This window comes from Thalassophryne amazonica, chromosome 12 (genome assembly GCF_902500255.1).
Source record: "Thalassophryne amazonica chromosome 12, fThaAma1.1, whole genome shotgun sequence".
NCBI lineage: Eukaryota > Metazoa > Chordata > Actinopteri > Batrachoidiformes > Batrachoididae > Thalassophryne > Thalassophryne amazonica.
Genome location: NC_047114.1, coordinates 46,979,299 through 47,007,172, shown reverse-complemented (window position 1 = coordinate 47,007,172; position 27,874 = coordinate 46,979,299). Strand labels below are relative to the sequence as shown.

Sequence of the window (27,874 nt, the reverse complement as noted above, 5' to 3'; positions counted from 1 at the left end):
CAGCACTGATCACTGCTTTGAAAATATTAACTATTCAGCAACTTTTTACTGAGCCTAAGTTGGTCTCAAACTTTAGCATGTGAATGGCAACAAACACCTTTGTTCTCCAGATCACTAGGGAACTGAATGCACTATTTGTTGAAAGAAGAAACAAGTTTCTTTTGGATTGTTAGACATTTTGCTACTGCTGGGTATGGACAGTCAACATGATGCACAAATATTAACTTAAAAAGTACTTTGATATAAAACCCCCTTAAAACTACACCAGAGAATTCCACATCACAAGTATAACATATTTTTGGACTGGTTATATGGTCTTGATATTGTCAAGTTATTTCCAGCATGTAAAAATATTTCCCTTCTGCATTATGTCACCATACACTGTGATTCTTCACCCCAGTGGAAGTGTTTAAACTCGCTTATTCCAATTAAGGGTCAGTGATGAGCGGGAGCCTATCTTGGTGGTCAATGGGCCAGAGGCAGGGCTCACCATGTACAGGTACAAGTCCATTGCAGGGCCAACACCTCAGCCACATTCACACGCTCACCAACAGACAATTTAGAGTCACCAATTCACCTAATCTGCATGTCTTTGGAAATGGGAGCCCACACAAACAGAGAGAAGCAAACATAGGATAGGACATAAAAATAAAGGCTCTACATACAACCACAGGTTCATAACATGGCATAAGGTCTAGAAAGTTGGACATAAAGATGTAACAGGCTAATCATGAGTGAATGCTTATATTGCTACATGAATGTAGACAGGTATTTTCAAGTTGCTAACATGTAACTGATCAAGGCCACACCCACAAGATTAATTTAATACACAAGTATACTGTGGGAATTAATTAGAATTTAAGGGAATCCTACTTGTCAGTTGCACAGTGCCCTTTAAAATCAAAACAGCACAGCCTATTTCCAGCCCCCGAGGCAGGTTTTAGTGTAGGATGAAAGGGAGGGCTGAATAAAAACCACACCATAGACATCTGAACCATTGTTTGCTGAAACCCGGATTTAATGTACATAACTGCAGCAGACTAAAACCAAAGTGCAACACGTCAGTTTAAGGGTTTCATGTCCAGTGTGCGTTTCTTTCAAAGGAATTATTGGTTGTAAAGGAATGATCACAGTTATCAGTCAGCAATTCAACAGGCATTTTTCCAGCGCAGTTTACCGTTTTAGGGCCTGTGTCCATGTCTTAATTTATTTTTTAACTGCTCTAAATGAGTATGAAGCACTTGTGGCCACATAAAGCGCTTATTTGTTTTTTTTTTTTTGCAGCTGCATTTAAAGCCCCTTTCACACCAGGCCAACATATAGTTGCGCAATGTAGCGTACCAACTAAGTCGAGCTTATGCAGCCCTTCATAGCAATACGTGGAGGGACGCAAGTGATCCACGAAATGGGCACAAAAAAAAAAAAAAAAAATTAAATGCTACATTTTTTTCATGGACATTCATCATACAGCACTGGACACAGTGCTCTACGCAAGTCTGTGCAACACTGCGCTACTGTACACCATGCCTCCGCAATTGTCCGGCGAAAAATCTTTTTAGGTTGTTTAAAAAAAAAAAAAAACAGTACATACCTGCATTGCTAGATTTTATTCATTTCGCTGGACTCTGCTAACTTTGCTGGCAGTGAAGCTTCACAACCACAGAAGAAGAACTGGGCAAAGCTTTCCCCCTGCACGCAACACATGCAGCCATTCCTGCATACTAGACACTAGACATGGAGCACAATGCAACTCTATGCAGGCCCGGTGTGAAAGGGGCTTAAGTTGAAAATCTCTGAACTTGAAGAAAGGCATGGCATCATCATGCAAGCAATCTTACAGACAACCAATCAGGCCAAGCACAAACTTGTCAGACTCAAAGACGACGCTTGTTTTTGCCATCTGTCTGGTCAGTTGATGTGTCAAAAAATCTTCCCCCTCCTCCCAAATTGTCCATGATAGATTTATCAGATGTTCCGACCGAGGGTGAGTGCTTTTGTCACTGTACTCAAACTAGTCATCAGCTATTTATTGCTGTCACAGAAACAAATCAAGTGACTTTTTTCCCTCAAAGCATTGTGATGACACAAGCCCCCCAGGAGGAAGGGGGATGGGTGCTACATGGACACAGGGCCTAAGTGAGTACCAAAGGTACAGCTACTTTAAATTATGCTGCTACAACAAAATTGTAAGGAGAAAAAAAAGTATTCATATCTAAACACAAACAAATCCAAAAATCGAAAAAGCCAATGTACGAGCGCTGTCCATAAAGTATAGGTCCTTTTTATTTTTTTTCAAAAACTATATGGATTTCATTCATATGTTTTTACGTCAGACATGCTTGAACCCTCGTGCGCATGCGTGAGTTTTTCCACGCCTGTCGGTGACATCATTCGCCTGTGAGCACTCCTTGTGGGAGTCGTCGTCCAGCCCCTCGTCGGAATTCCTTTGTCTGAGAACTTGCTGAGAGACTGGCGCTTTGTTTGATCAAAATGTTTTCTAAACCTGTGAGACACATCGAAGTGGACACGGTTCGAAAAATTAAGCTGGTTTTCGTTGAAAATTTTAACGGCTGATGAGAGATTTTGAGGTGATACTGTCGCTTTAAGGACTTCCCACGGAGCGAGACGTCGTGCAGCGCTCTCAGGCGCCGTCGTCAGCCTGTTTCAAGCTGAAAACCTCCACATTTCAGGCTCTATTGACCCAGGATGTCGTGAGAGAACAGAGAAGTTTCAGAAGAAGTCGGTTTCAGCATTTTATCTGGATATTCCACTGTTAAAGGAGATTTTTTTTAATGAAAGACGTGCGGGCGGATTGCAGCGTCGGCTCACAGCCGCCGCGACGCTCCGCCACAGGAAAAACACCTCTGTTGGAAGCCTTAAGGACAAGTTGGAACATGTCCAGCTGTTAAACAATTTCTCATATACTCACTCCACTAAAAGCCATCAAAAGCCGCCTGGATTTTACAAATGGTTATCAACACGGAGGTGTTTTTCCTGTGCCGCTGCACCGCGCCAGCTGCGTCCCGATGCGCGGACCCGTCCGCACGTCTTTCATTAAAAAAATCTCCTTTAACAGTGGAATATCCGGATAAAATGCTGAAACCGACTTCTTCTGAAACTTCTCTGTTCTCTCACGACATCCTGGATCAATAGAGCCTGAAATGTGGAGGTTTTCAGCTTGAAACAGGCTGACAACGGCGCCTGAGAGTGCTGCACGACGTCTCGCTCCGTGGGAAGTCCTTAAAGCGACAGTATCACCTCAAAATCTCTCATCAGCCATTAAAATTTTCACCGTAAACTAGCTTAATTTTTCAAACCGTGTCCACTTCGATGTGTCTCACAGGTTTAGAAAAAATTTTGATCAAACAAAGCGCCAGTCTCTCAGCAACTTCTCAAAGGAATTCCGACGAGGGGCTGGACGACTCCTCCCACAAGGAGTGCTCACAGGCGAATGACGTCACCGACAGGCGTTGAAAAACTCACGCATGCGCACGAGGGTTCAAGCATGTCTGACGTAAAAACGTATGAATGAAATCCATATAGTTTTTGAAAAAAATAAAAAGGACCTATACTTTATGGACAGCCCTTGTACAAGTTACTGTCCTATTTACAGGAACACAAACAATTCAAATCCAAATATATTATGAAAAGCAGGAAATGCAGCATATATTAAAAAAACAAAATACATATATACACCTCACTTTGGCGTTGTACATGGAAGATTTTATACTATAAACCTGCCTTAATTAAAGCAACACAAGCCCAAGTAATAAAGTTTTCAGATGTGAGGGATGTAAGCAGCATTGTACTTGGCATCCTTTTTTTAAATTTTGTGTTTGCATATCTACTTTAATGCTTCAGTTCATAGCATTAGATTTTTGGTCAGCCACTTCAATTTCCTGAGCAGCAAACCAATTTCGTACTTGTTGGTAGCTCATTCTTGATTTTTTGCATAGCGAGTCAAGATCTTTTTCCTGGAGTAAGCCTGTTGTATGGTAATATGACACCAGCGGTTGGATATCAGGAGAGTCTGACCTTGTTGCATTTGCTTGAGATTTTCGTTTACGGCTACCCCCACCCAGAGTTGTTGACCCAGTGCCACTTCCGTTAGTCAAACCATTGCTACTGTGCTGGGCTGCAAGTTCCGCCAAGAACTGGTCACGAACTCCCTTTACCCAGCGCAGCTGACCATTTTTAACAGCATACCGTGTGTCCCCAAACCACTGAATAACATCTGCACGTGGTAAACCTGTAATCTTAACAAGTTCGGTGTATTCTTCACTCTTAGGCCACTGGCAGCGTAAAAAGTACTGCTTTAACAAACCCAATTGCTCCTTGGTTTTCCGTGGTCGCCCTGAAGGTGTGAGGGCAGAGGATGTGGATGAGGAAGCCCCTGAAGTGGACACGGGTGTTTGTGAAGAACTGGCTTTAGCTGTGTGGGTGGACTTCTTTGATGTGCTTAAACCATTTGAAAGTTGTTTATTAGGTGAAGCCGGCGGTGGCGGGCTGCCAGATGGAGAAGAGCAAGGAGTTGATTTTATTATGCTGGATAATTGCTGTGGAACATCTGGCTGAATATTGCAGGTCTTTGTCAACTGTAATGGTTGTTCTTCACAATCATTCTCATCTTTAGAAGTGTCACCATCACCAGAAATCACCTCTATAGCATCGTCCTCATCCTCCTCTCCACCAAGTGCTCTTTCATCCAGTGCTTCTAGGCTGTTTGATAAGAAGGTCTGAAAGAAATGTGACTGTTTAATCCCATTACTCCGGGCGACCTCATATCCCTTCACACCACTTAGCTGACGAGTTTGTTGAGTAATAAGGGAAACCGGCTGAATTGGTAGATCATGTTTACCGCCAGAACCAGTGTGGGGGGTATAGCTCTGAGCTGCTGCAAGAGCTCCTCGGCCGACCCTGAGTTGATAGCGGCTGTCGCTGAACCATTTCCGAATGTCATTACGGCTCAGTCCAGTTTCTTCCTGCAAACGTCTAAGTTCTGCCTCAGCAGGCCAGTTCTCTTTAAGAAAGCTATTGCGGAGAGCAGCAAGCTGAGCTTTAGACTTTTTGTAGCGCCCGTGACGTTGCTGTTGTGAAGATGACTTTGAAAGGTCAATTGAGACATCAGCTGCACTACTTGCTGGTATGTCCACAGGCGGACGGTAAAAACATAGATCCTGAGGAGGAGGGAGAGTGGTGCTAAAACACGGGGCAGTGGGTTTGGTTAATTTATAGGAATCTGGTGATTCACACTTTGGTGTTGTTTTCTGTGGGGCTATGCTCGATAGATCCGCCTCTACATCACTGCCATCGTCCTTAATTGCCAATTCCACACAACTGCTACTCTTGCTTGTCATCTTGCGCTCCTCTGTACTTTCATTACAGTCACCAGAAAGCTCAGGCACTGACAGCTTCCGTCGCGTCTCCTCAATCTCCTCCGAGGACCAGCTGATGCCATACTTAATTCTCTGCACCATAAACCAAACCTTAACTTTGTCCAATGGCAAAGCACAGATCCGTGCCAGGGTGTTAACCTCTCGAGATGACGGGTATGGAAACAAGTTGAAGGCTTGAACCAGCTCCGAGATGCCGTCAAGATCACGAGTCTGATCAGCCTGTGTCCATACCAATTTCAATCCCTCTGACACCAGAGGCAGACACACAACAGAGTTGTTATTAGTGGTGAAACTAGCCCCACTTGTGTTGCCGTCAGCTGTACTGGCACAGTCGCACACATCCTTGGGTGAGCACTGAGCTGCATGCTGTAATTCAAGTTCTGTCTTTTTTACTTTGCCTTCAAAGGGCTCATTTATGGCCCATAGTCCAGTTCTGCCATTATGTTCCTTGTAGTTTGCCATCTGAGGGATCACCACAGATTTCTTTCACCTAAAGGGGAAAAATATATATAAAAATGTTTAGTCACTGACATTTTGCTTGTTTGCAAAGTTGTTTCACATTCACAGATAAGGTGACTGAGCAGGAACATCTATTCAACAGAACAGAACTTTCAGTTCTCGACTGTCAATTATCTGACAGCTGTTACCCTTCCCCCTACTTCTTTATTCTGATCCTTGCAATGAAACTAGCTGTGTACTCTCTGTCCAGACAGCCCCCCTCCCCCAAACAGTGGCAACTGACTTTTGTTTGGTGGGAGTGGGGGATTGGTGGCAAAGAGCCAGACCTAATGGCACGGTGACCCAAAAGAAACCACTCTAGTTTCTCACCCCTTCCCAGTCAGAATCTGTTCCACGTCCAAGGTCTCAATCCCAAATGATCAGCAAGGCCTCTTCATCCAGATTAATCTATAAAAACAAAAAATAAGTCATTACTCCAGCAATGCGTTCCACTCCAAAAGTGGAAGTCAAGCATGACTTCAGGAAAATGGTTCGAGCCACAATATAATATAAATGTATTTGTTATGAAACAGGTGTGAAACGATTCCCAACACTCGATACTATCAGGGTGGAAAAAAAACATCAGAAAGCCAAACAAGAGGAACTTTTCCAAAAGTACTAATGCATTTCTTATTACTGTCCAAATCTGGAGTTAACAATAATAATAATAAAAAAAAAAGTATTTAATGGTATGAGTCATGTTGGATGAGTTATTTTGTTAAGGAGGTGTTGCTTATTCATAGGCCATGGCCCACTAGTCAGGTCGCCTGAGGCACGCAGGACTTCAGTTTCCTCAAAACACGTTATTATGAAAGCCGTATGACATAATAAAGTCAAAGGGATTACGTCACAGTCGCCTCGGCGGTTTTAATCGCTACACTGTGCGGGTATGAAGAAAACAGTTACAAAGTTGCCAGTCTAGCATGCCCCCCCTCCCCCGTATGGCGCACTCACTAAAACCCACGGCACACGCGCACTCCGTCATCAGACACGCTTCAGTGAAAACATCAAAATAAACTTACGCGCTTTCCCCCCCAACAGGGTCCACAGAAAACCCACACCTTCACTTCTGCCCGCGCGTTTTCTGGTGTAACTTTGGTGGAGGAGCAGGAGGAAACAAAGCCGTCCGTCCGTTTGACCCCGCCGGTCTTATTTATCCCGCAGCTCCGCCGATCACCGGGACACAAAGATACGAGGCGGCACAAGTTTGTCGCCTCGGTAAAGAGTTGAGTCCTGAGTTAACTCCTGTGGTTTATCAACAGAAACCTCCGCTCGGTGAACCGTCAGCAGGGATTTGAACCTTCCTCTCGAATCGGTGGGTTGTTGGCTTTTGTTCTTTTAGTGTCTCGGCTGTCCGGTCAGTTGGAGGCGAGGCGGAGCTCAGGACCAGGAAGCCCTCAAGGCCGCAGTGACTCTCCCAGTGACGCCGCGGTGGGCGTGGCACACCCACGGAGCAGACCACCGATTGGTCAAAAGAGGTGTTTGTGTGATGACTCCCACGACCGCAAAGTATCTCAAACCAGTAATCCACGACAGATTACCAATCTCAAAAAAAGGGGAAAAAAATCCTTGTGATGGGAAGTGGGACAAACTCTTTCTGGAAGGCTGCTGAGTAGTAGTTGTCAAACGGTATTATCATCTGCAACCTACATGGTGCTCGAATGGACACTACACTATCCAAGGAGGCAGCGAGAAGTAACTGAACTACCCAGGAAAATTCAAAGCAAATGACATGTATAAAAATGGTAGCAGCAAGCAATATATACATTTGTAACTGATTTAAAAAGTCTGTCTTTGCAAAACAGTTTTTGTGGCAGAGTGGAGTATGAACATATGAGTCATTCGGGTCAAAGGGCACAAGATGGAGCAGAGTAGCACATCCAAGTTGCGGTTCTACTTCTCTCTCGCGTACTTCTACAACCCCTGGCAAAAATTATGGAATCACCAGCCTCGGAGGATGTTCATTCAGTTGTTTAATTTTGTAGAAAAAAAGCAGATCACAGACATGACACAAAACTAAAGTCATTTCAAATGGCAACTTTCTGGCTTTAAGAAACACTATAAGAAATCAAGAAAAAAAATTGTGGCAGTCAGTAACGGTTACTTTTTTAGACCAAGCAGAGGGGAAAAAATATGGAATCACTCAATTCTTAGGAAAAAATTATGGAATCATGAAAAACAAAAGAACGCTCCAACACATCACTAGTATTTTGTTGCACCACCTCTGGCTTTTATAACAGCTTGCAGTCTCTGAGGCATGGACTTAATGAGTGACAAACAGTACTCTTCATCAATCTGGCTCCAACTTTCTCTGATTGCTGTTGACAGATCAGCTTTGCAGGTTGGAGCCTTGTCATGGACCATTTTCTTCAGCTTCCACCAAAGATTTTCAATTGGATTAAGATCCGGACTATTTGCAGGCCATGACATTGACCCTATGTGTCTTTTTGCAAGGAATGTTTTCACAGTTTTTGCTCTAGGGCAAGATGCATTATCATCTTGAAAAATGATTTCATCATCCCCAAACATCCTTTCAATTGATGGGATAGGAAAAGTGTCCAAAATATCAACGTAAACTTGTGCATTTATTGATGCTGTAATGACAGCCATCTCCCCAGTGCCTTTACCTGACATGCAGCCCCATATAATCAATGACTGTGGAAATTTACATGTTCTCTTCAGGCAGTCATCTTTATAAATCTCATTGGAACGGCACCAAACAAAAGTTCCAGCATAATCACCTTGCCCAATGCAGATTCGAGATTCATCACTGAATATGACTTTCATCCAGTCATCCACAGTCCACGATTGCTTTTCCTTAGCCCATTGTAACCTTGTTTTTTTCTGTTTAGGTGTTAATGATGGCTTTTATTTAGCTTTTCTGTATGTAAATCCCATTTCCTTAGGCGGTTTCTTACAGTTCGGTCACAGATGTTGACTCCAGTTTCCTCCCATTCGTTCCTCATTTGTTTTGTTGTGCATTTTCGATTTTTGAGACATATTGCTTTAAGTTTTCTGTCTTGACGCTTTGATGTCTTCCTTGGTCTACCAGTATGTTTGCCTTTAACAACCTTCCCATGTTGTTTGTATTTGGTCCAGAGTTTAGACACAGCTGACTGTGAACAACCAACATCTTTTGCAACATTGCGTGATGATTTACTTTCTTTTAAGAGTTTGATAATCCTCTCCTTTGTTTCAGTTGACATCTCTCGTGTTGGAGCCATGATTCATGTCAGTCCACTTGGTGCAACAGCTCTCCAAGGTGTGATCACTCCTTTTTAGATGCAGACTAACGAGCAGGGTGATTCCATAATTTATTCCTCAGTATTGAGTGAGTCCATATTTTTTTCCCTCTGCTTGGTCTAAAAAAGTAACCGTTACTGACTGCCACAGTTATTTTTTCTGATTTCTTATAGTGTTTATTAAAGCCAGAAAGTTGCCATTTGAAATGACTTTAGTTTTGTGTCATGTCTGTGATCTGCTTTTTTTCTACAAAATCAAACAACTGAATGAACATCCTCCGAGGCCGGTGATTCCATAATTATTGCCAGGGGTTGTAGTATGTACAATAATAACATTTGGGTAGTAGTTTTCTAACCAACATTAGCACATACTAAGTATTCGGATGCAGGGTTGATGTCTCAGCTGCTTGGAAACCTTGTAAATTACTTTATGTTAAAATGAAACAGGCATTTTAAAAAAAACCTGGGCTTTTATATGCTTTTGGGTTCATCTTTTCATTCAGGACAAAAAACTATTTTAATCAGTGCAGTATTGTTTTAGAATGTAAACACCTTCAGAGGCCAAACAGCTACATAATATATTTATACAGGACAGGCTAAAAATAGCAAACTTCTTGTCGTCACTGAATTGTCAAAACTAAAAGCATGTGCTAACGTGGAGAAGATCACTACAGAGGTAAATGTGTGCATGTTTACATCACTAAATGGAAAGAAACGTTTAAGAATGACCATTTATGCAGTTAGCTGCTTACCTTAAACGTCTGGCCGTCCACTGCGTTATGCTTAATGGACACGTATTTTGAAGAAGAAAAAACTGTATTTTGCAAAACTGCAATGGAAACACCTTTTTCTCCACAATTATACAGTAAGTCACATGACATACACAGGGATTAAAGAAAAAAAATCTGACAACTTTTTTCATGGTCAAATCATAAGATGTTCACGTCTACCTTTTTATAGAAACCGTTTTGCAATCACTTCTTAGTGCTGAAGTTAAAACGAGGTGGAGACAGCTAAGAAAACAGCAAACTGTTCTCCTGCTGAACAAGATTAGATTTCACTCACGAACCATTGCTGCTCTTTTCTAATGCAACATTATAAAAAGACTTTAACCTACACATTATTTAAATCCTTAGGATAAGCACATTTTAAGTGGACAGCTTTTCTAGAGCTTTTACTTCATTCAGTACTATAAAATGTCTGGTCTGTAGCCAGGATGTAAGGGGGAGGGGGTCTTATTTGGTGACAGGGCAGGGGTTATGGGTGGCCATGCAAGGCTCCCCAGAAAATTTTGCATTTTTGATGTACAGGGATGCATCCTGGAGGTTTTTTTTTTTTTTTTTTTAATGACTATTTTCTCATGGATGCTAAAAGGTTAAAATGAAAGCATATAACACAATAAATGTACTTCTGTGCACAGCCCCATTATCACCCAGTCACTCATCTGTCTCAGTTTTTAGGCAAATTACACGGTAAACAAAGTGAAAATGCAAAGAAAAAGTGAAGATGCAGTGGAAAATGGACATGTGTTGCAGTGTGGTTATGACCCGGAGGTCAAACATGTTGAGGCAGTTGTGCAGGCATCGATAAGAGCCCAAATGGTGCTATGTTCTGAGTAGACACTACTCTCTCAATTAAGGCACTCTAGTCCCCCTCGCCCCACCCGAACAAGCCCAGGATCCCCTGAGGTGAGCAGCTGTGTGTTGAATTGATTATTATGGAGGGAAAAAAACTAAGAATAAGATAATCAAAATAAAAAGCATCAACTACTGCTGAAATATAATGTTTGGTCACTATTATGGGACTGTCACCCCACTCCTGTTTTGCAGGAGGAACAGAGAACATTTCTACTGTGTGCAGACTGGGTGATTGCTCTCAATCCAATCAGAGAAATCAGAACATTAAATAGAAACAACCAGCTTCATATACATATTATTGTCAGTCGAGAGTATCAGTGCATCAGTCTTGGAACAAATAACTGAATCTAAATTAATTTCATTGTATTTTCAGTGCTTTCCCTACATCTATCAAATCAAGATTTTCTTTTCACAAATATGGGAATAATAGTCAAAAATATCATTAAAATGCATAGTTTAATGCAACACTCTCAAAATTTTCCGCCGGCCTAGTGGCCAGCTACGGGGAGGCCCAGTAATATTTCTTTTCATGGGGCCCAAAATCCTTGGTGGTGCCCCTGCCCATACCACTATCTTTGTCACTTCTCACCTGGACTACTGCAATTCTGTCCTCTTTGGTCTCCCTCACAAATACCTCCATAAACCTCAGTTGGTTCAGAATTCAGCTGTCCTTATCATCACCAGATCCACCTCCATCCACCAGGTCCTGCAGCAACTCCACTGACTCCTGGTTAAGTTCTGTATTAAATTTAAAATCCCCTTGTTAACATTCAACACCATCCACAGCCTTGTATATCCATATTTGTTTGACCTCCTCGATACTGCCATTCCCTTTTGCACCCTCAGATCTTCCTCCATTCACTTGACTGTCCCTCCCACCTGTCTCACCACTATGGGGTGCAAAGCATTCAGCCGCTCTGCACCCCACACCCTTTCTCTCTTCAAATCGAACACCCATGTATATACTTCTAATGATGTCACAGTTCTGTGGAGCCTTTACTTATGAAAGTGAGATTTTGAATAAGCAATCATTCTGTAAGGCCCGCCCACCCCCTTTTGGTATAAACTGCCATGTTTCACATAAAAAAGACCCATTCAAATTATTATCCAATTTAAACTATGCAATGTTGTGTCCAAGTTGGTGAAGACCATTTTCACTGCAAATGATTTACTTTGCACAGGACAACATGGTTTATTATTTGGGCAAAGATGTTTTGTGCAAAAGATGGTTCACTAAACCAGCAATATATAGTTGTGCAACTCACAATAAAAATGATGTCAACCATATTTAAAAAATATAACGCAATGCTAAAATACGAGGTCTATTAGAAAAGTATCCGACCTTATTATTTTTTTCAAAAACCATATGGATTTGAATCACGTGTGATTGCGTCAGACAAGCTTGAACCCTCATGCGCATGCGTGAGTTTTTCCACACCTGCTGGTTGCGTCATTCCCCTGTGAGCAGGCTTTGAGTGAGGAGTGGTCCAGCCCCCTCGTTGGATTTTCATTGCCAGGAAATGGCGGCATGATTTGGGCTTTTTTTCCATCAAAATTTTTTCAGAAACTGTTAGAGACTGGCAGCTGGAAACCATTAGAAAAATTTATCTGGCTTTCAGTGAAAATGTTACGGGCTTGGTAGAGAATAAGGAGTGTTACTATCGCTTTAAGGACGGCCCCCAGGAGCTGTGGGGCACGCCGCGCTCTTAAGCCGCCATTGACAGGCTGAGCGACCATTTCATTTCTAAACGGATGGCTGTCTGGATCCGTGACCATCGTGTGCCATTTCTCTGGTTATCACAAGAGCTGGACATCAACCATTTTCCGGCAGATTTCACTTTTAACAAGAGATTTTGTCATGGAAAGCCGAGTGGAGGCTTCGCGCGTCATGATGGATTCGCTACTGGAGCAAGACAAAACCACCTCCGTTTTGGTCTCACAGGACGGCTTTGAGATGGTGTTCAGACAGCTGTCGGTGGTTTTTCCATCGAGTGATTATCCGAGAAATTCCTCCGCACGTCTGGAACACTTTTATATTGATGAGCGCATGTGCATGGTGTCATGTGGATTCTCCACTCCACACAGAGACAAAGCTGAGTATTTTCAGATTATTTTATTTTATTGTTTTATGGGATAATTTCGTTGTGTGCAGACTGAGACGTTATAACCAGATGTGGAACTGGGACTCTTTCATCTTGCAGAGCAAAGTGGCTCGTTAACAACAGAGACTCGATCCATCAGCTGCAATAACGGATTACAGCCGGCGCTGTAATCCGGCACCAAACTCCCGTGTGACAAATGGACTTTTCTTCAGCCAGGACAGAAGGAATTAAATTATTTTCAAGTCATTTTGTAAAGGTGGATATGTTTTCAGATGATCTCACTGAAACAGAAGTAAGACATTATTTACTCCTTGTGTGAATGGTTTTAATATTTAATAATAACGTGTTATGCTATTAACGTACAGTAGAAGGAAACAATATTCATTTTAAAAATAGCTGATATTTTCAGTCCCTCGTGTCATTTTTCAGATTTGAAATGTATGTAAATGTTTCTTAGAAAAAAAAATCCACACTTCCTCATCACTTTTAATTAATCAATTAATTAATCAAAAACCCAGACAGAGCTTTAATTCATTTGAAAGCTTGACTCTTAGTCTTGTCCATCCAAATTGGAAGTCCCAAAAACCAGTTTTATTTGTTATTATCTATCGTCCACCTGGTCGTTACTGTGAGTTTCTCTGTGAATTTTCAGACCTTTTGTCTAACTTAGTGCTTAGCTCAGATAAGATAATTATAGTGGGCGATTTTAACATCCACACAGATGCTGAGAATGACAGCCTCAACACTGCATTTAATCTATTATTAGACTCAATTGGCTTTGCTCAAAATGTAAATGAGTCCACCCACCACATTAATCATATCTTAGATCTTGTTCTGACTTATGGTATGGAAATTGAAGACTTGACAGTATTCCCTGAAAACTCCCTTCTGTCTGATCATTTCTTAATAACATTTACATTTACTCTGATGGACTACCCAGCAGTGGGGAATAAGTTTCATTACACTAGAAGTCTTTCAGAAAGCGCTGTAACTAGGTTTAAGGATATGATTCCTTCGTTATGTTCTCTAATGCCATATACCAACACAGTGCAGAGTAGCTACCTAAACTCTGTAAGTGAGATAGAGTATCTCGTCAATAGTTTTACATCCTCATTGAAGACAACTTTGGATGCTGTAGCTCCTCTGAAAAAGAGAGCTTTAAATCAGAAGTGCCTGACTCCGTGGTATAACTCACAAACTCGCAGCTTAAAGCAGATAACCCGTAAGTTGGAGAGGAAATGGCGTCTCACTAATTTAGAAGATCTTCACTTAGCCTGGAAAAAGAGTCTGTTGCTCTATAAAAAAGCCCTCCGTAAAGCTAGGACATCTTACTACTCATCACTAATTGAAGAAAATAAGAACCCCAGGTTTCTTTTCAGCACTGTAGCCAGGCTGACAAAGAGTCAGAGCTCTATTGAGCCGAGTATTCCTTTAACTAGTAATGACTTCATGACTTTCTTTGCTAATAAAATTTTAACTATTAGAGAAAAAATTACTCATAACCATCCCAAAGACGTATCGTTATCTTTGGCTGCTTTCAGTGATGCCGGTATTTGGTTAGACTCTTTCTCTCAGATTGTTCTGTCTGAGTTATTTTCATTAGTTACTTCATCCAAACCATCAACATGTCTATTAGACCCCATTCCTACCAGGCTGCTCAAGGAAGCCCTACCATTATTTAATGCTTTGATCTTAAATATGATCAATCTATCTTTATTAGTTGGCTATGTACCACAGGCTTTTAAGGTGGCAGTAATTAAACCATTACTTAAAAAGCCATCACTTGACCCAGCTATCTTAGCTAATTATAGGCCAATCTCCAACCTTCCTTTTCTCTCAAAAATTCTTGAAAGGGTAGTTGTAAAACAGCTAACTGATCATCTGCAGATGAATGGTCTATTTGAAGAGTTTCAGTCAGGTTTTAGAATTCATCATAGTACAGAAACATTATTAGTGAATGTTATGGCCTCGGACAGTGGACTCATCTCTGTGCTTGTTCTGTTAGACCTCAGTGCTGCTTTTGATACTGTTGACCATAAAATTTTATTACAGAGATTAGAGCATGCCATAGGTATTAAAGGCACTGCGCTGCGGTGGTTTGAATCATATTTATCTAATAGATTACAATTTGTTCATGTAAATGGGGAATCTTCTTCACAGACTAAGGTTAATTATGGAGTTCCACAAGGTTCTGTGCTAGGACCAATTTTATTCACTTTATACATGCTTCCCTTAGGCAGTATTATTAGACGGCATTGCTTAAATTTTCATTGTTACGCAGATGATACCCAGCTTTATCTATCCATGAAGCCAGAAGACACACACCAATTAGCTAAACTGCAGGATTGTCTTACAGACATAAAGACATGGATGACCTCTAATTTTCTGCTTTTAAACTCAGATAAAACTGAAGTTATTGTACTTGGCCCCACAAATCTTAGAAACATGGTGTCTAACCAGATCCTTACTCTGGATGGCATTACCCTGACCTCTAGTAATACTGTGAGAAATCTTGGAGTCATTTTTGATCAGGATATGTCATTCAAAGCGCATATTAAACAAATATGTAGGACTGCTTTTTTGCATTTACGCAATATCTCTAAAATTAGAAAGGTCTTGTCTCAGAGTGATGCTGAAAAACTAATTCATGCATTTATTTCCTCTAGGCTGGACTATTGTAATCCCTTAGTTATGCTGCTATAGACTTAGACTGCTGGGGGGTTCCCATGATGCACTGTTTCTTTCTCTTTTTGCTCTGTATGCACCACTCTGCATTTAATCATTAGTGATTGATCTCTGCTCCCCTCCACAGCATGTCTTTTTCCTGGTTCTCTCCCTCAGCCCCAACCAGTCCCAGCAGAAGACTGCCCCTCCCTGAGCCTGGTTCTGCTGGAGGTTTCTTCCTGTTAAAAGGGAGTTTTTCCTTCCCACTGTCGCCAAGTGCTTGCTCACAGGGGGTCGTTTTGACCGTTGGGGTTTTTACGTAATTATTGTATGGCCTTGCCTTACAATATAAAGCGCCTTGGGGCAACTGTTTGTTGTGATTTGGCGCTATATAAATAAAATTGATTGATTGATTGACTTTTTTCGGACGTAACATATAGTAAAACTTTTTTTTTTTTTTAATCACTTGATTACAACCAAAGAGTTGGCAAAATAAATAAAAATAATAATAATAAAGTTTATGATGCAGAAATCACCTGCATTATTTATTGATTGATTTTATAATCACCATTCTGTGTTCTGACATCTGCCAATATCATCACTGTTGTCAGACTGAAGGTTTTCCTCCAATGTTTAGTCTCTCTCATTGTCATCTAAATAAGGCTCAAAATCATATGTCTGTGTCCCCACAGCTTATTCAGACATGCGTTCTTGGCTTGAATCAGAAGGTGCTGCTCTCGTGATGACGTAGCAACAATATGGCCGCGGCTGAAATAGAGCGCAGATTTCAGGCAGCTGTTCTTTATCCTTCACCTGTGCACTTATCAACTTTTATTGTTCATGATTTTATAAAGTATCAACATTTCATCATTTTTAGTGATAATTTGTGCACATTTTTAGAAAGCGTCAAGATTTCCAGTCTGTCCTTGGGCAATAAGAATTCCTCAAATACACTTGTAGTGCTGGGAATATGGATTTAATAGAAATACATTACAGAGTACAAACGTATACCTCAATCATGTTTGTAATATTTGTAATCATAAGCATCATTGAATATTGAAACATTGCACACAGTCATGATTACATTACATTTTCACATTTTTTTTTTAAATGTACCTATGGTGGGTAGTGTTAATGTTAATATGCAGAAAACACTGTTTAGGACATCATTCATATATACTGAAAACTTCATATAATCACATTTGCCAAGTACTCGTCGGCACAGGAAATAATCCATAGAGTCACATAAATATTGTTCACTAATTCAGGGTAATAAAAATAAGCTTTGTTCAGGATTTCTTATGTTCTTATGGCTGCTATTTGCTTTTGCTAGAATAAATCATAATGTATGAATTAGTAGAAACATGTTAGTACTGATATCAGTATTGGCTAGAACTGATTAGTGCTGATATCATCATTGGTTAGAATCGACTATATGCGAGAGTCAGCACAAATCGAGGTACTCGTATGAATGAGGGAACCAGAATGGATAGCCAGGACAGGTATGGAACCCATGACAGGAGGTATTTTAGAGATGTATAGTCATCTATGCTCCTCCCTGAAAATACACAGATGAAAAAAGCATTATACTTAAATGCATTAATTGTCATTTTAAGAGGAAAAGTCTTCAAATCTTAAGCCCCCGTTACACACAGCAAGAATGTGGAGGAACCATGCTCGACACAGCACATATTGCTATAATCCGACGCAGTTGAGGAAAAAGAGGTGTAGTCAACAGTGTAAGAACCCATCCGGAGTACCCCGTCCACACCTGCACCATGGCATCCAAAGTGCATGTAGACAACAGGTAGATGACACAGACTGCCGTCAACGGCCATAAAAGGTGTTGCAGACTGCCCGATGTCCAAACGTCTGGATGGCAAACACTGGGCCGGAGTGGGAGTGAGCGCTGTGTTCCTCACGCACAAGTGAATTATCACTCAGCCGTATATATGTGTGTCTGTGCGCGTGTGTGTATGTATGCATAATGCTGCATGGGCCACTAAGCGTATGCATGCCACTGAACAGCTTCTCTGAAAGTTTGCTGGCATTAGGCCATGCTGTCCCCTGCATCAGACGCAGAGCATTATTATACATGGCACATGCAGGTCATCCCAGCAGGCATACCATGCCAGATCCATCTCGAGGTTCCCTTGTATGCGCTCAAATCGTTTCAGATCCTGTTTTGCTGCCATCGGAATATGTAAATTGTGGTCAGATGGTCCTCAGATTGCACATGGATCGCCGTCAGATAGGTGTCCCATCTCGACGGCAGCCAGAGAGTTTTGAACATGTGCATCACACTCGGGGCCGCCGGCCGATTTTGACCAACTGTGTGGACTTCTGCAGATGGCTGTCAGAATGTTTTGGAACTGAAATCCAACACTTTTCAGATGTGCGGTGCCGATTCATCATTCTGGTGCCATTCTGCGTGATTCCAACTATGTATGACGGGGGTATTATACATCTTAAAACTGGGAAAGGAAGCACAAATTTACCATCAATATCTTGTATCCCATAGCGCCTTGCCAGGTCACATGTCATGAGGACTTTCCCCGTCAGAGACATCAGATTTTTTTCTTTGAAGGCAGAGACAGAACATACCAAATTATTAACATTAACAGGTTAGGTCAGATCTGGGAGCACACACCAGAGAAGCACACTGCTCTATATATTTAACCACCGTAGGTCCTGGAAAGCAACTGGCCAAGCAGACAGCCAGTCCACATTCACCTTCCGAAAATGATCATGAATCTGCTACAGCAACGTGATACAAGGACGTCCTATTGGCCTTTTCCAGTGGAAGGGGTCCTCAACACTGAAGCACCTGCATGCTGGATTATACACAGAGAAGTATGCCATGTGGCCAAAACAGTCGTAGGTGATGTTCCCTCACAATGCAATTGGAAAACCTCATCTAAATATCACTAAGGAATCACTTGTTTTACACAAAGTCATAACAATGCAAACAAGAATTCTCCAAAGAGGCCTAGTACCAAAGACATCCTGTTGTTGCCTTAGGGCACTCCTTAAAGTTCCTTGACAGTTGCATGAATTTGATCCACGCACTGGCACACAATCTGGCATGCCAATGATTAAACACGTAAACTGTTGAAAACTTCTGGCATGCATTAATTTTGTGAACTAGTCCTGAACATTGCACAACCTATTTGAAAACACTCCCTGTCACTGCATATGAATACATGTCATTGCGTGCAGCCCATCTGAACCATTATGATGAGATATTACATCTATAATAAACAGAATTTTACAGATACATTACCTAACTCAGTGCTTCTCAAACTTTTTTTGCCATGCCCCCCTTTGGACGGAAAAAATAATCCATGCCCCCCCTGCCAATTTAGGGCTTATATAAAACAGCAACTTTAATACTCTTTTCAAATAAACTTACTTTTATTGTGTCACCAAACTGAAAAAGTGCTTTTAGATAGCAATAAAACTTCATATAACTTAAAGATAGATAACATGTAGATAACATGTAACTTACATTAATAATATTGCATAACAAGGTGTGCAACAATGGTCTGAACACAATAACAATTTGTAATATTATTGCAACATAAAGTGCCTACAATATCTGTACACCTTCAATCTCAGTGACTACAGTGGGCCTGTTTTCCACTGCAGATAGCATCAAATCTGGGCTCAATACATAACAAAGCCACTCTAAGTTCATGCTCAATGTTTAAGCCCCTTTCACACCGGGGGTGCTCCCGGTTGCTCCCAGTTGCGCCGTGCGTCATTATGACGACGCCACGTGGAAGCATCTCAGTGCCAAGACGATGCAGCTCGGTGCCACAACAGCGCGAAGAGCGCAAAGGAGGAAGCAAGTCGGGCGCCGAAAAATTAAACCTGTTTAATTTTTTTGGCGTCCTGTGCTCGGCGCAGAAAGGAAGTGGTTCCAGCGCAAGTCGGGGCAAAGAGGTGTAATTCGGGGCAAAAAGGCGTTACCCGACGTGACTCGAAGCCAATTTATGATTCCTGCTGTGTTCCATTGTTCCCGCAGTATAAATCACACAGGATTGTTGTTATACCGTGTACTTAATGCAGTAAAAACTACATGCTGAAGAAAAAAAAAAAAGCAGAATGATTGCCAGAAATATCCAGTAAAAAGTCCGGACATCTCTAGTCCACTCATGGACGTTCGTTCACGCGCGCACATGTGAACAATTAAAAGAAAAAAAAGTGTGGCTCCAGGCATTAGTTCCTTGTTCTCTGCTCAAACTCTCACATCACAGTTAAAAAAGGGACAAAAAAGGACATAAGTCCTGAGACAGGACATGTTAACATCAAATAGAAATCCAGACATCTCCACATTTGCTTTAAAGGACGGTTCGTGCACGCGCGCGTGCGCACGCATCTCGCGGTCAAAGAAGGAAAGAACAGACAGCAAAAACAGCTCACTACTTCCAAGGGCAGCGACGTGTGTACTGTGTTCAGAAAACAGACTGGATGAGAGACAGAAAATTAGGCTATTTAAAGTTTAGAGTGAGGGGGAGCACCTGGCAGCCAAACTCGCAGTGCAACGAGACGTCACCAGGCGCAAGCCGACACAGTAATTAACCGGCAATTAACTCCAAACCGCAGTTTTTCGGCGTCGTCATGGCGCAATAGGGAGCAACTGGGAGCAGCCCCGGTGTGAAAGGAGCTCTAGAGTTGTCCTGTACTTGGTTCTTATGCAGGCAACAGCTGAGAATCCAGCCTCACATGGCAAAAGGAAGGAGAATATTAAAGTGTGCAACAATGGTCTGAACACAATAACAATTTGTAATAATATTACTGCAACATAAAGTGCCTACAACATCTGTACAAATTCAATCTCAGTGACTACAGTGGGCCTGTTTTCCACTGCAGATAGCATCAAATCTGGGCTCAATACATGACAAAGCCACTCTAAGTTCATGCTCAATGTTGAGTTGTCCTGTACTTGGTTCTTATACAGGCAACAGCTGAGAATCCAGCCTCACAGAGGTATGAAGTGGCAAAAGGAAGGGGAATATTTAAGGCCCTTTCAGCAATGGCTTGGTACTGATTTGCCACCTCAATCCAAAACTCAGTGTCTGTGTTGTGAACTTCAGCCTGAAGCTCCAGTCAGTGGTCAAATCAATGAACTGCTCTTCTTCATTACATTGTAGGCCAGTGGGTGGTTGTGCTTGAAAAGGATTTCTCACCCAGTCATAGTGAGCACAGTCATCTGGGAAATATTTTTGGAAAAAATCCCCAAGAGAAGAGATATGACCCTTGAAACAGTTCATATCTGGTGTAGCATCCAGGTGGTAGCTTTCTACAAATTCACTTAGGTTCTCAAATGAGTCAGTGTTTCCCCTTTCAATTCGTTTCCCCCAAATCTCCAGCTTTCTTTTAAAGCTGTTAATTCTGTCTGCCAGGTGAGGGAGATGCTTCTCTTTGCCTTGTAGCTGCAGATTTAAGTCATTTAACTTTGCAAAAATGTCACTGAGATATGCCAGTTTCATTACAAACTGCTCATCTTTAAACTTTGATGCAAGGTCAAACATGTGCTACTCTTCCATGAAAATCCAAATTTCTTCTCTCAGTTCAAACATTCGAGACAACACTTTGCCTCGAGAGAGCCAGCGGGACTCACTGTGAAACAACACGGCTGAGTGTCCTGCCCCCATCTCTTCACAGAGTGCAGAGAACATGCGTGCTTTTAGGGGTCTTGTTTTGATGAAGTTAACTGCGCTCACAACATCAGATAACACCTCTTTTAATTCACGGCTCAGTTGTCTTGATGCAAGTGCCTCTTGATGTATTATACAGTGCGTCCACTGCGCGTTTGGTGCCACTCGGCGTATCAGTGCCTGCAGCCCCGACTTGTGTCCTGCCATCGCCTTTGCTCCATCTGTGCAGATTCCGACGCAGTTCTCCCATTTTATGTTGTGTTTCGTCAAATAGTCATTTATGATTTGAAATATTTCGTCAGCTGTGGCCCTGTTTGTTACGTGTTTACAAAACAGCAAATCCTCATTCAGGGAGGCTGGCGTGAGAAAGCAAACATATGCGATGAGAAGGCAGTCTTTATTATTTACTGTGGCTTCGTCCACTTGTAAAGCATAACGGGACTGTCTCACTTTCTCTGTTAGCTGCTCCTCCAAATCATGTGAAATGTCACGTATGTGCCTGCTAATCGTGTCATTAGACAAGGGAATGGACCTCAGTTTCAGAGGGCTTTTCTCGTCTATCTTAGCAGAGACCATATCTATAGCTGCGGGGAGAATGAGCTCTTCTGAAATCGTGTGTGGTTTCTTGCAGACAGCGATTCTGTAAGCAACTTTATATGATGCTAGTTGTGCCACGTTGTTAGTTGAAGCTACTTTGGTAAAGGTCATCTGCTGCTTGTTGTAGTCTTCTAGTTTCCTTTGGAAAAACTCGAGCGGCTTGTTGACATGGGAGGGATGTGTTGACTCTATGTGTCTTCTTAACTTACACGGTTTCAAACTGTCCACTGCAAGTGTTTTCAGACAAAGCACACACAATGGTCTCTCTTCTTCTCCGACGAGTCTTGAAGTAAATCCGAGAGCAAGATATGTTTTATCATACTTCCGTGACTTAGTCTTTGATGAAGGTATGCTGTTTTCAGCATCTGTTGTCTTTCGCTTTGCTCCTCCTCTGCATGTCTCCATCGTGACCCCCCTCCCTGCCTGCAGCGTGGTGCAACCATGGAAGCGCGGTAGTTTGGTGTGCTCTAAAACGGGTCCGTGTTGCTGCACCGTTCAACATTTCTGTTCCGCACATTTTTGCAGCGCATTTCCAGCCCGTTTACGCGCCCCCCCGATGCCTCTCCGCGCCCCCCCAAACGGGCACACCCCACACTTTGAGAAGTTCTGACCTAACTCATAAGAAGGAATGAAAATGCAATGTTTTACCAATCCATTACAATATATATGTTATAAATATTTACCTTTAAGACAAGATTCCAAATGCATTCTTCGCTGCACGACGCGTACAAGACAACCTGTAGCTGTAGATAGTTTCTCTGTGATTCTGGGAGTGATGAGAATGGTTTCATCAGCCAAGTTTTGAAAGCAAATGCGTCATTGGATACGAAATTATTATTTTATATAGCGTGGCGTCAAGCGGGACAAAGCAGGACGCATTTGGTACGATGAATTTCATGGCAGTGCGGGGATCAAATTCATGCAAGGTGCCAATACAGTGACAGGAAGCACTTGGACCTTTGTTCTCTTGCAAAGGTATTGACATCATCAAACATCTCTACTGACCTCATGATTCCAGAAGCTCTACCCACTGCATCTCTAAGGCTTAAAGGCCAAGAACCCAGAAACAAAAATGTCAATGCCAAGATAAATGAATAACTCTATAAGTTCAACACCTTAAATGCATACAGCTACCCTGTGATGGTTGAGTCCTGGAAGTCACTGAAAGCATGGATTTTAATTTGAGCCACAACAATCTCAAACCCAAGCAATCTAACTCATCTTCTCAAGTGCTGCAATCAGGGCATCCATTTATTTCACAAAGATTACAGCATCGTCCACAAAGTAAGGGTCAAAGTAAGGTGTTAACAAAGGTACCTAAGTTGTTGAACTCCACAACCCTATCTACTACCCAGTTCACGCAAGCACTAAAACAAGTCAGAACCGGAACACATCCCTGATGAATGTTAGAATTAACTAGCAAGAAATCAGTATTCCCCCACCGCCCCAACACCAATGTGCACACCAATCACAAGACCTGTGTATAAGTTGATGTCCAGCAAATTAGTGGGGATCTCACAAACTTACAGGATGCCCCACAGAGCAACCTGGTCAACTGACTAAAATGTTGCAAAAATAAACACAGGCTGCAAAGAAGCACTGCAGATATTCCTGCTTGCTTTCAATGAGTAGTTGCAGAGGTAGCATGTGGTCAACTGGTGACTTCTTGGGTGGGACTAAAACCTGTAAAGAATAATTCTTGCAAGCACCTTTCCCACCACAGAGATCAGTGTGGTACCCCTGTAGTTGCAATCCAAGCAATCCCACTTTCCTTTCCCGAGAGGGATGAATCCGTTCTTCCCACCAGTAGGCATGATACCTGTTTCCCAGAGTCCACAAAAAAAAAAAAAAAAACAACAACAAAAAACTATCTGCAGTGACAGGAGAACAGCATGTCCATTGGAGGAGTTCAGCTCCAATACCACAGATCCCTGGAGCATTTTCCTCCCTCAGCTATTTCACCACCTTTGCAAATTCACAAATTTTTAGTGGTTCACAGTTGAGCGGTGGATCAGTCACCAGAACCTTGGCATTAGCGATGTCTAACAACCTGACAGGGGATCAGCTTTTCACAGTTACTCAAAGAAGCCAGATCAGTGGGACAGTACAGCAGAGTCATCTGTCAAAATCATGCCATCACCTGCAGTAAGTATGAAGGGATGAGGTGTAGGTTTAGAGGATTGTAGCGGTTAAATTTCACCGTAAGCAGGCTGACAGTCACTCGACCATAGATGGTGAGTCACCTGCTCAGAGATTCCACTAACAAATGACTCCCTGTCTATCCTCACATTCCGTTTTCTCGTCTCTTTATACAGCCCGGAATTTCCACCTATCCATGCACTATGAGTCCTTTGGATGATATTCAGAGTGCCCTCAGAGATGAAAGATGTCTTTCTGTGAATACTGGAAAATTTCAGGGTTTAGTCATGGAAGAACTCCAACATTCTATTTGGATAATTAGTTGTGTCCATGTCTGCAAATCCTCCACCTACATTCCGTGTAAGTTCCTGCAAAACAGATTTGCTGTCTGGCCAGATTTTTCCTTGAATGCCCAACAGAAAGAGATCTGTGGGACTTCAACTGAATCTTTACGGAATTTACATCAGTATGTGGTCAGAGTTCATAAATTAGGAACGTCTATAGCAGTGGTGGGCACTGTTCAGCTAATCCGATAACCAATAATTATAGAAGCTAATGTTTTTGTTAACAGATTAGCTTTTTAGATAAGTTTAAAAACCATCAGCGGACCAATTATGTTCTGATAAATTTAGTTCCAATACTTTCAGCCACTAACATTTTTTTTTTTTTTTGCCGGTAAAGTGAGCAAAGTTTAACAGTCAAAAACGTTTGTAAACCCTAAAATCAAACATTTTAGTCCCTGTCGTGTGTAGTAGATCAGTGGTTTGTGGCAGACTGGCTGTCGCATGCTGATGACATCATCATTAAGTGCAAGACGTGATTGGCCGGTCATGCAAGGAGCATTGTGGGCAGTGTAGTTCAGGTTCACTCTGGACAATACACTGTTACCGTCCACTCAACACTAACAAAACTGACTAATTTTAATATTATTTTATTTCTTTGTGGCTTATTGGGATAATTTAATCACCAAGACTCGGTGGGAAGAGAGGAGCTCTCACGGCGCAGCTGTGTACAAAGGGACTTTTCTTCACCGTTTTAGACACCATTTGGATAATTAGGATGCTTTATGTGGATTATTTTTCTTCATGAATCCCACTGAAACTAACAGGTAAGAATTTATATTTACTAACGTGTCTTATACCCTGCCAATCAATGCATTAATGGAGGTATTTCGGTTGTTTTAAGCCACAGGATTTAAAGTGTGTGGAAAAAAGAGCATCTTTTAGTTCGTAAATGATGGTGTATATAATACTGAGATAAACTGTAACTTCTAATACTGTGTTTTACTGCTTTTGAAAGATGATGACAGTGTCTGATGGCGTTTTTTTTTTTTTTTTTTAATTCATTTTTCATGTGGTCTTTTTGTGTTTGTGATTCTTGAATTTACCCAGCAGCCCCTGTGGCACTTAAAGTGAGACTGGTTTATCAGAAGCCGACAGTGTATTCTGATGTGGCCGCGTTCGAATCAATACTAAAACTTATTGGTTATCTGTAATAAAGATAAATGTTTTGCAGTTTATCGGTTTAGCGTCATAAAAGATAACTTGTCAGTTATTGGATTAATGGTTATCGAAGCTAACTTTCTGACTAGCTGTCCCCACCACTGGTCTATAGACACTAATGGTGATCTTGTAGCTTCATTAATGGTACTACTATGTCATGTCTAGCTGTGTCATTTGAGACACCTAATCCGGCATTCTGTAATTTGCAGCCCCCGACTTTGCTTTACAGGCCAGTTATTAACATACCTTAAATAGAAAATTTTCAAAATAATGAGTTAAAGCAATAAAGGCTTCTCCCTACGATAAGACTGGTGTCCTGTCTAGGGTGTACCCTGCCTCATGCTCTGAGTGCTGGGATAGACTCCAGTCTCCTCGTGACCCTTAATTGGAGTAAGCGGGTATAGAAAATGGATGAATGAATGAATAAAGGCTTCTCAGCTATAAATTATTATTAAGATTATTTAACAGAACATAGCATGTGCTGATGAATTCATGAACCTGTGTGACAGGTGTACCTCATGATACATAAACCTACCTTTTGCCAAGTGGACAATGCACTTTCCACTCATTTCAGGGGTTTCTCCACTGGCAAACACATCTTTGACCTGAGGGAATGGAAATCCAGAGATTCATGGGTTTGTAAAAAAAGGGGTAAAAATCAGTACCACTGACTTAGTTTAGGTGTCAGGTAAGAGTTTACCTTTGTGGACGCACCCTGCGCTGCATCACTCTCAAGCACGAACTGAGTGATCAACTCTGTCCGTACAGCACCTGGCCACAAGCTAACAGATGCCACTCCTCTGCTCTTCAGCTCAACAGCCATGTCTGCTGCCAGCCTGTCACACTGGAAATAAAAAACACAGAACAGGTTCTTCCAACACAGACTGGCCAAGTAGAAAACTTTGACACAGTCACTTACTGTGCACTTGTGTTCATTTGTAGTTGGGTTACATGATTGTAGGAGTGAAGGAAAACTTACTGCAGCTTTACCAACGCCGTATGGCACATTGAAGTAATACCGAAGTCCTCCAATAGAGGAAATGGTCACAATCAAACCACGACCTTGAGCCACCATCAACTGGGATGCGTAAACTGAGAAGAAATAGTGTCCCCTGGCATGTGAAGAAAAATGGAATTTCAATTCCAGCTCGTTTTGTCAGCCTTTCATGCATGCAGATGAACAGTGCAACCCCAAATTAGAAATAGTTGGGACAATAGGGAAAATGGGAAAACGCAGCAATCCTTCAATTTACTTTTGCATGTTTTGTCTGGTCACCTTCATTTAATTTGTGAATATACATCCATTCCTGTATTTAAGGTCTGTGACACATTCCAAACAAGAGCAATCCTAGATTTCCGACATCTGCCAATCTAGATGCTGATCACCACCAAAATTTAATGGAGTCTTCCATGGCCTAATATCAATCTGTGGTGAAAATTTAGTCAAAATCTGTGCAGTGGTTTTGACATAATCCTGCCAACAGACAGACAGACAAAAAATAAATAAATGTTGATGATTTTATTATGTCCTTGGCAGACACAAAAAAATTTGGACGGGGGAAATTTATTCAAAATATAAGGATTAAATCATCATTTCTACAGCCAGTTTTCTTGAGATAAATCAGGGGATGGACACATGAACATTTCCAAATCAGTGAATTGTAGTAGGACTGTAGGGTAAATCTGAGTAGGCAGTTCTCAAAAATTGAGTGACCACACTGGAAGGGGGTTAGCGAGGGAAGCCACCAGACAACTCTGAAGGAGTCATAGGATTCTGTGGTTGTGGTTGGAGAAACTGTGCAAGTGCAACTTTTGTCTGTTGGCTCATCACTTACACAGCTTCATGATGAAGAGGTACAGGGGAGGATTTTCTTAAAGGGGACAAAATTTCAGCTGCAGTTTCCCAGAATGCAGATGGGAAACCATAGTGGCACCAATTATTTATTTATTTTGCATTTTCCATATTGCCCCAACATTTACATACATAAGGCAGTACATACAACCCCAATTCCAATGAAGTTGGGACATTGTGTAAAAAGTAAATAAAAACAAAATACAATGATTTGCAAATCTTTTTCAACCTATATTCAATTGAATACACCACAAAGACAAGATATTTAATGTTCAAACTGATAGACTTTTCTGTTTTTGTGCAAATATTTGCTCATTTTGAAATGGATGCCTGCAACACGTTTCAAAAAAGTTGGGACGGGGCAACAAAAGCCTGGGAAAGTTGATGAATGCCCAAAGAACACCTAACTGGAAACAGGCGAGTGTCATGATTGGGTATAAAAGGAGCATCCCCAAAAGGCTCAGCCATTCACAAGCAAAGACGGGGTGAGGATCACAACTTTGTGAACAACTGCGTGAAAACATAGTCCAACAATTTAAGAACAATGTTTCTCAACGTTCAATTGCAAGGAATTTAGGGATT

At 41.7% G+C, this 27,874-nt stretch overlaps 3 protein-coding genes across 4 annotated transcripts in view; 1 reads left to right on the top strand and 2 right to left on the bottom strand.

Annotated features, from left to right (window-relative positions):
• The window catches only part of LOC117521138 (RING finger protein 212B-like), a 50,526-nt gene extending 33,164 nt beyond the window's left edge, over nucleotides 1–17,362 (top strand). The window contains exon 14 of the mRNA XM_034182471.1: nucleotides 17,351–17,362. The gene's annotated coding sequence lies outside the window, so the exon portion shown is untranslated. The remainder of the gene's footprint in view (nucleotides 1–17,350) is intronic.
• On the bottom strand, nucleotides 3,594–7,303 carry homeza (homeobox and leucine zipper encoding a). 2 transcript variants are annotated; one of them, XM_034182468.1, is made up of 3 exons: nucleotides 6,917–7,303; nucleotides 6,225–6,302; nucleotides 3,594–5,886 (listed from the first exon to the last, which is right to left on the bottom strand). In XM_034182468.1, exon 3 carries the CDS (start codon nucleotides 5,856–5,858, stop codon nucleotides 3,858–3,860), a length of 2,001 nt encoding a protein of 666 aa, XP_034038359.1. In that variant the 5' UTR covers nucleotides 5,859–5,886; nucleotides 6,225–6,302; nucleotides 6,917–7,303; the 3' UTR covers nucleotides 3,594–3,857. The 2 variants fall into 2 exon arrangements, with proteins under 2 accessions (XP_034038359.1, XP_034038360.1); XM_034182469.1 differs by having other exon boundaries at nucleotides 6,225–6,312; nucleotides 6,918–7,303.
• dhrs1 (dehydrogenase/reductase (SDR family) member 1) overlaps nucleotides 16,500–27,874 on the bottom strand; it is a 34,447-nt gene continuing 23,072 nt past the window's right edge. Inside the window, exons 5-9 of the mRNA XM_034182470.1 lie at nucleotides 26,420–26,552; nucleotides 26,141–26,284; nucleotides 25,976–26,045; nucleotides 18,038–18,118; nucleotides 16,500–17,097 (exon numbers count right to left, since the gene is read on the bottom strand). Of these exons, the coding sequence (XP_034038361.1) occupies nucleotides 16,961–17,097; nucleotides 18,038–18,118; nucleotides 25,976–26,045; nucleotides 26,141–26,284; nucleotides 26,420–26,552 (565 nt within the window). The 3' untranslated portion in view covers nucleotides 16,500–16,960. The remainder of the gene's footprint in view (nucleotides 17,098–18,037; nucleotides 18,119–25,975; nucleotides 26,046–26,140; nucleotides 26,285–26,419; nucleotides 26,553–27,874) is intronic.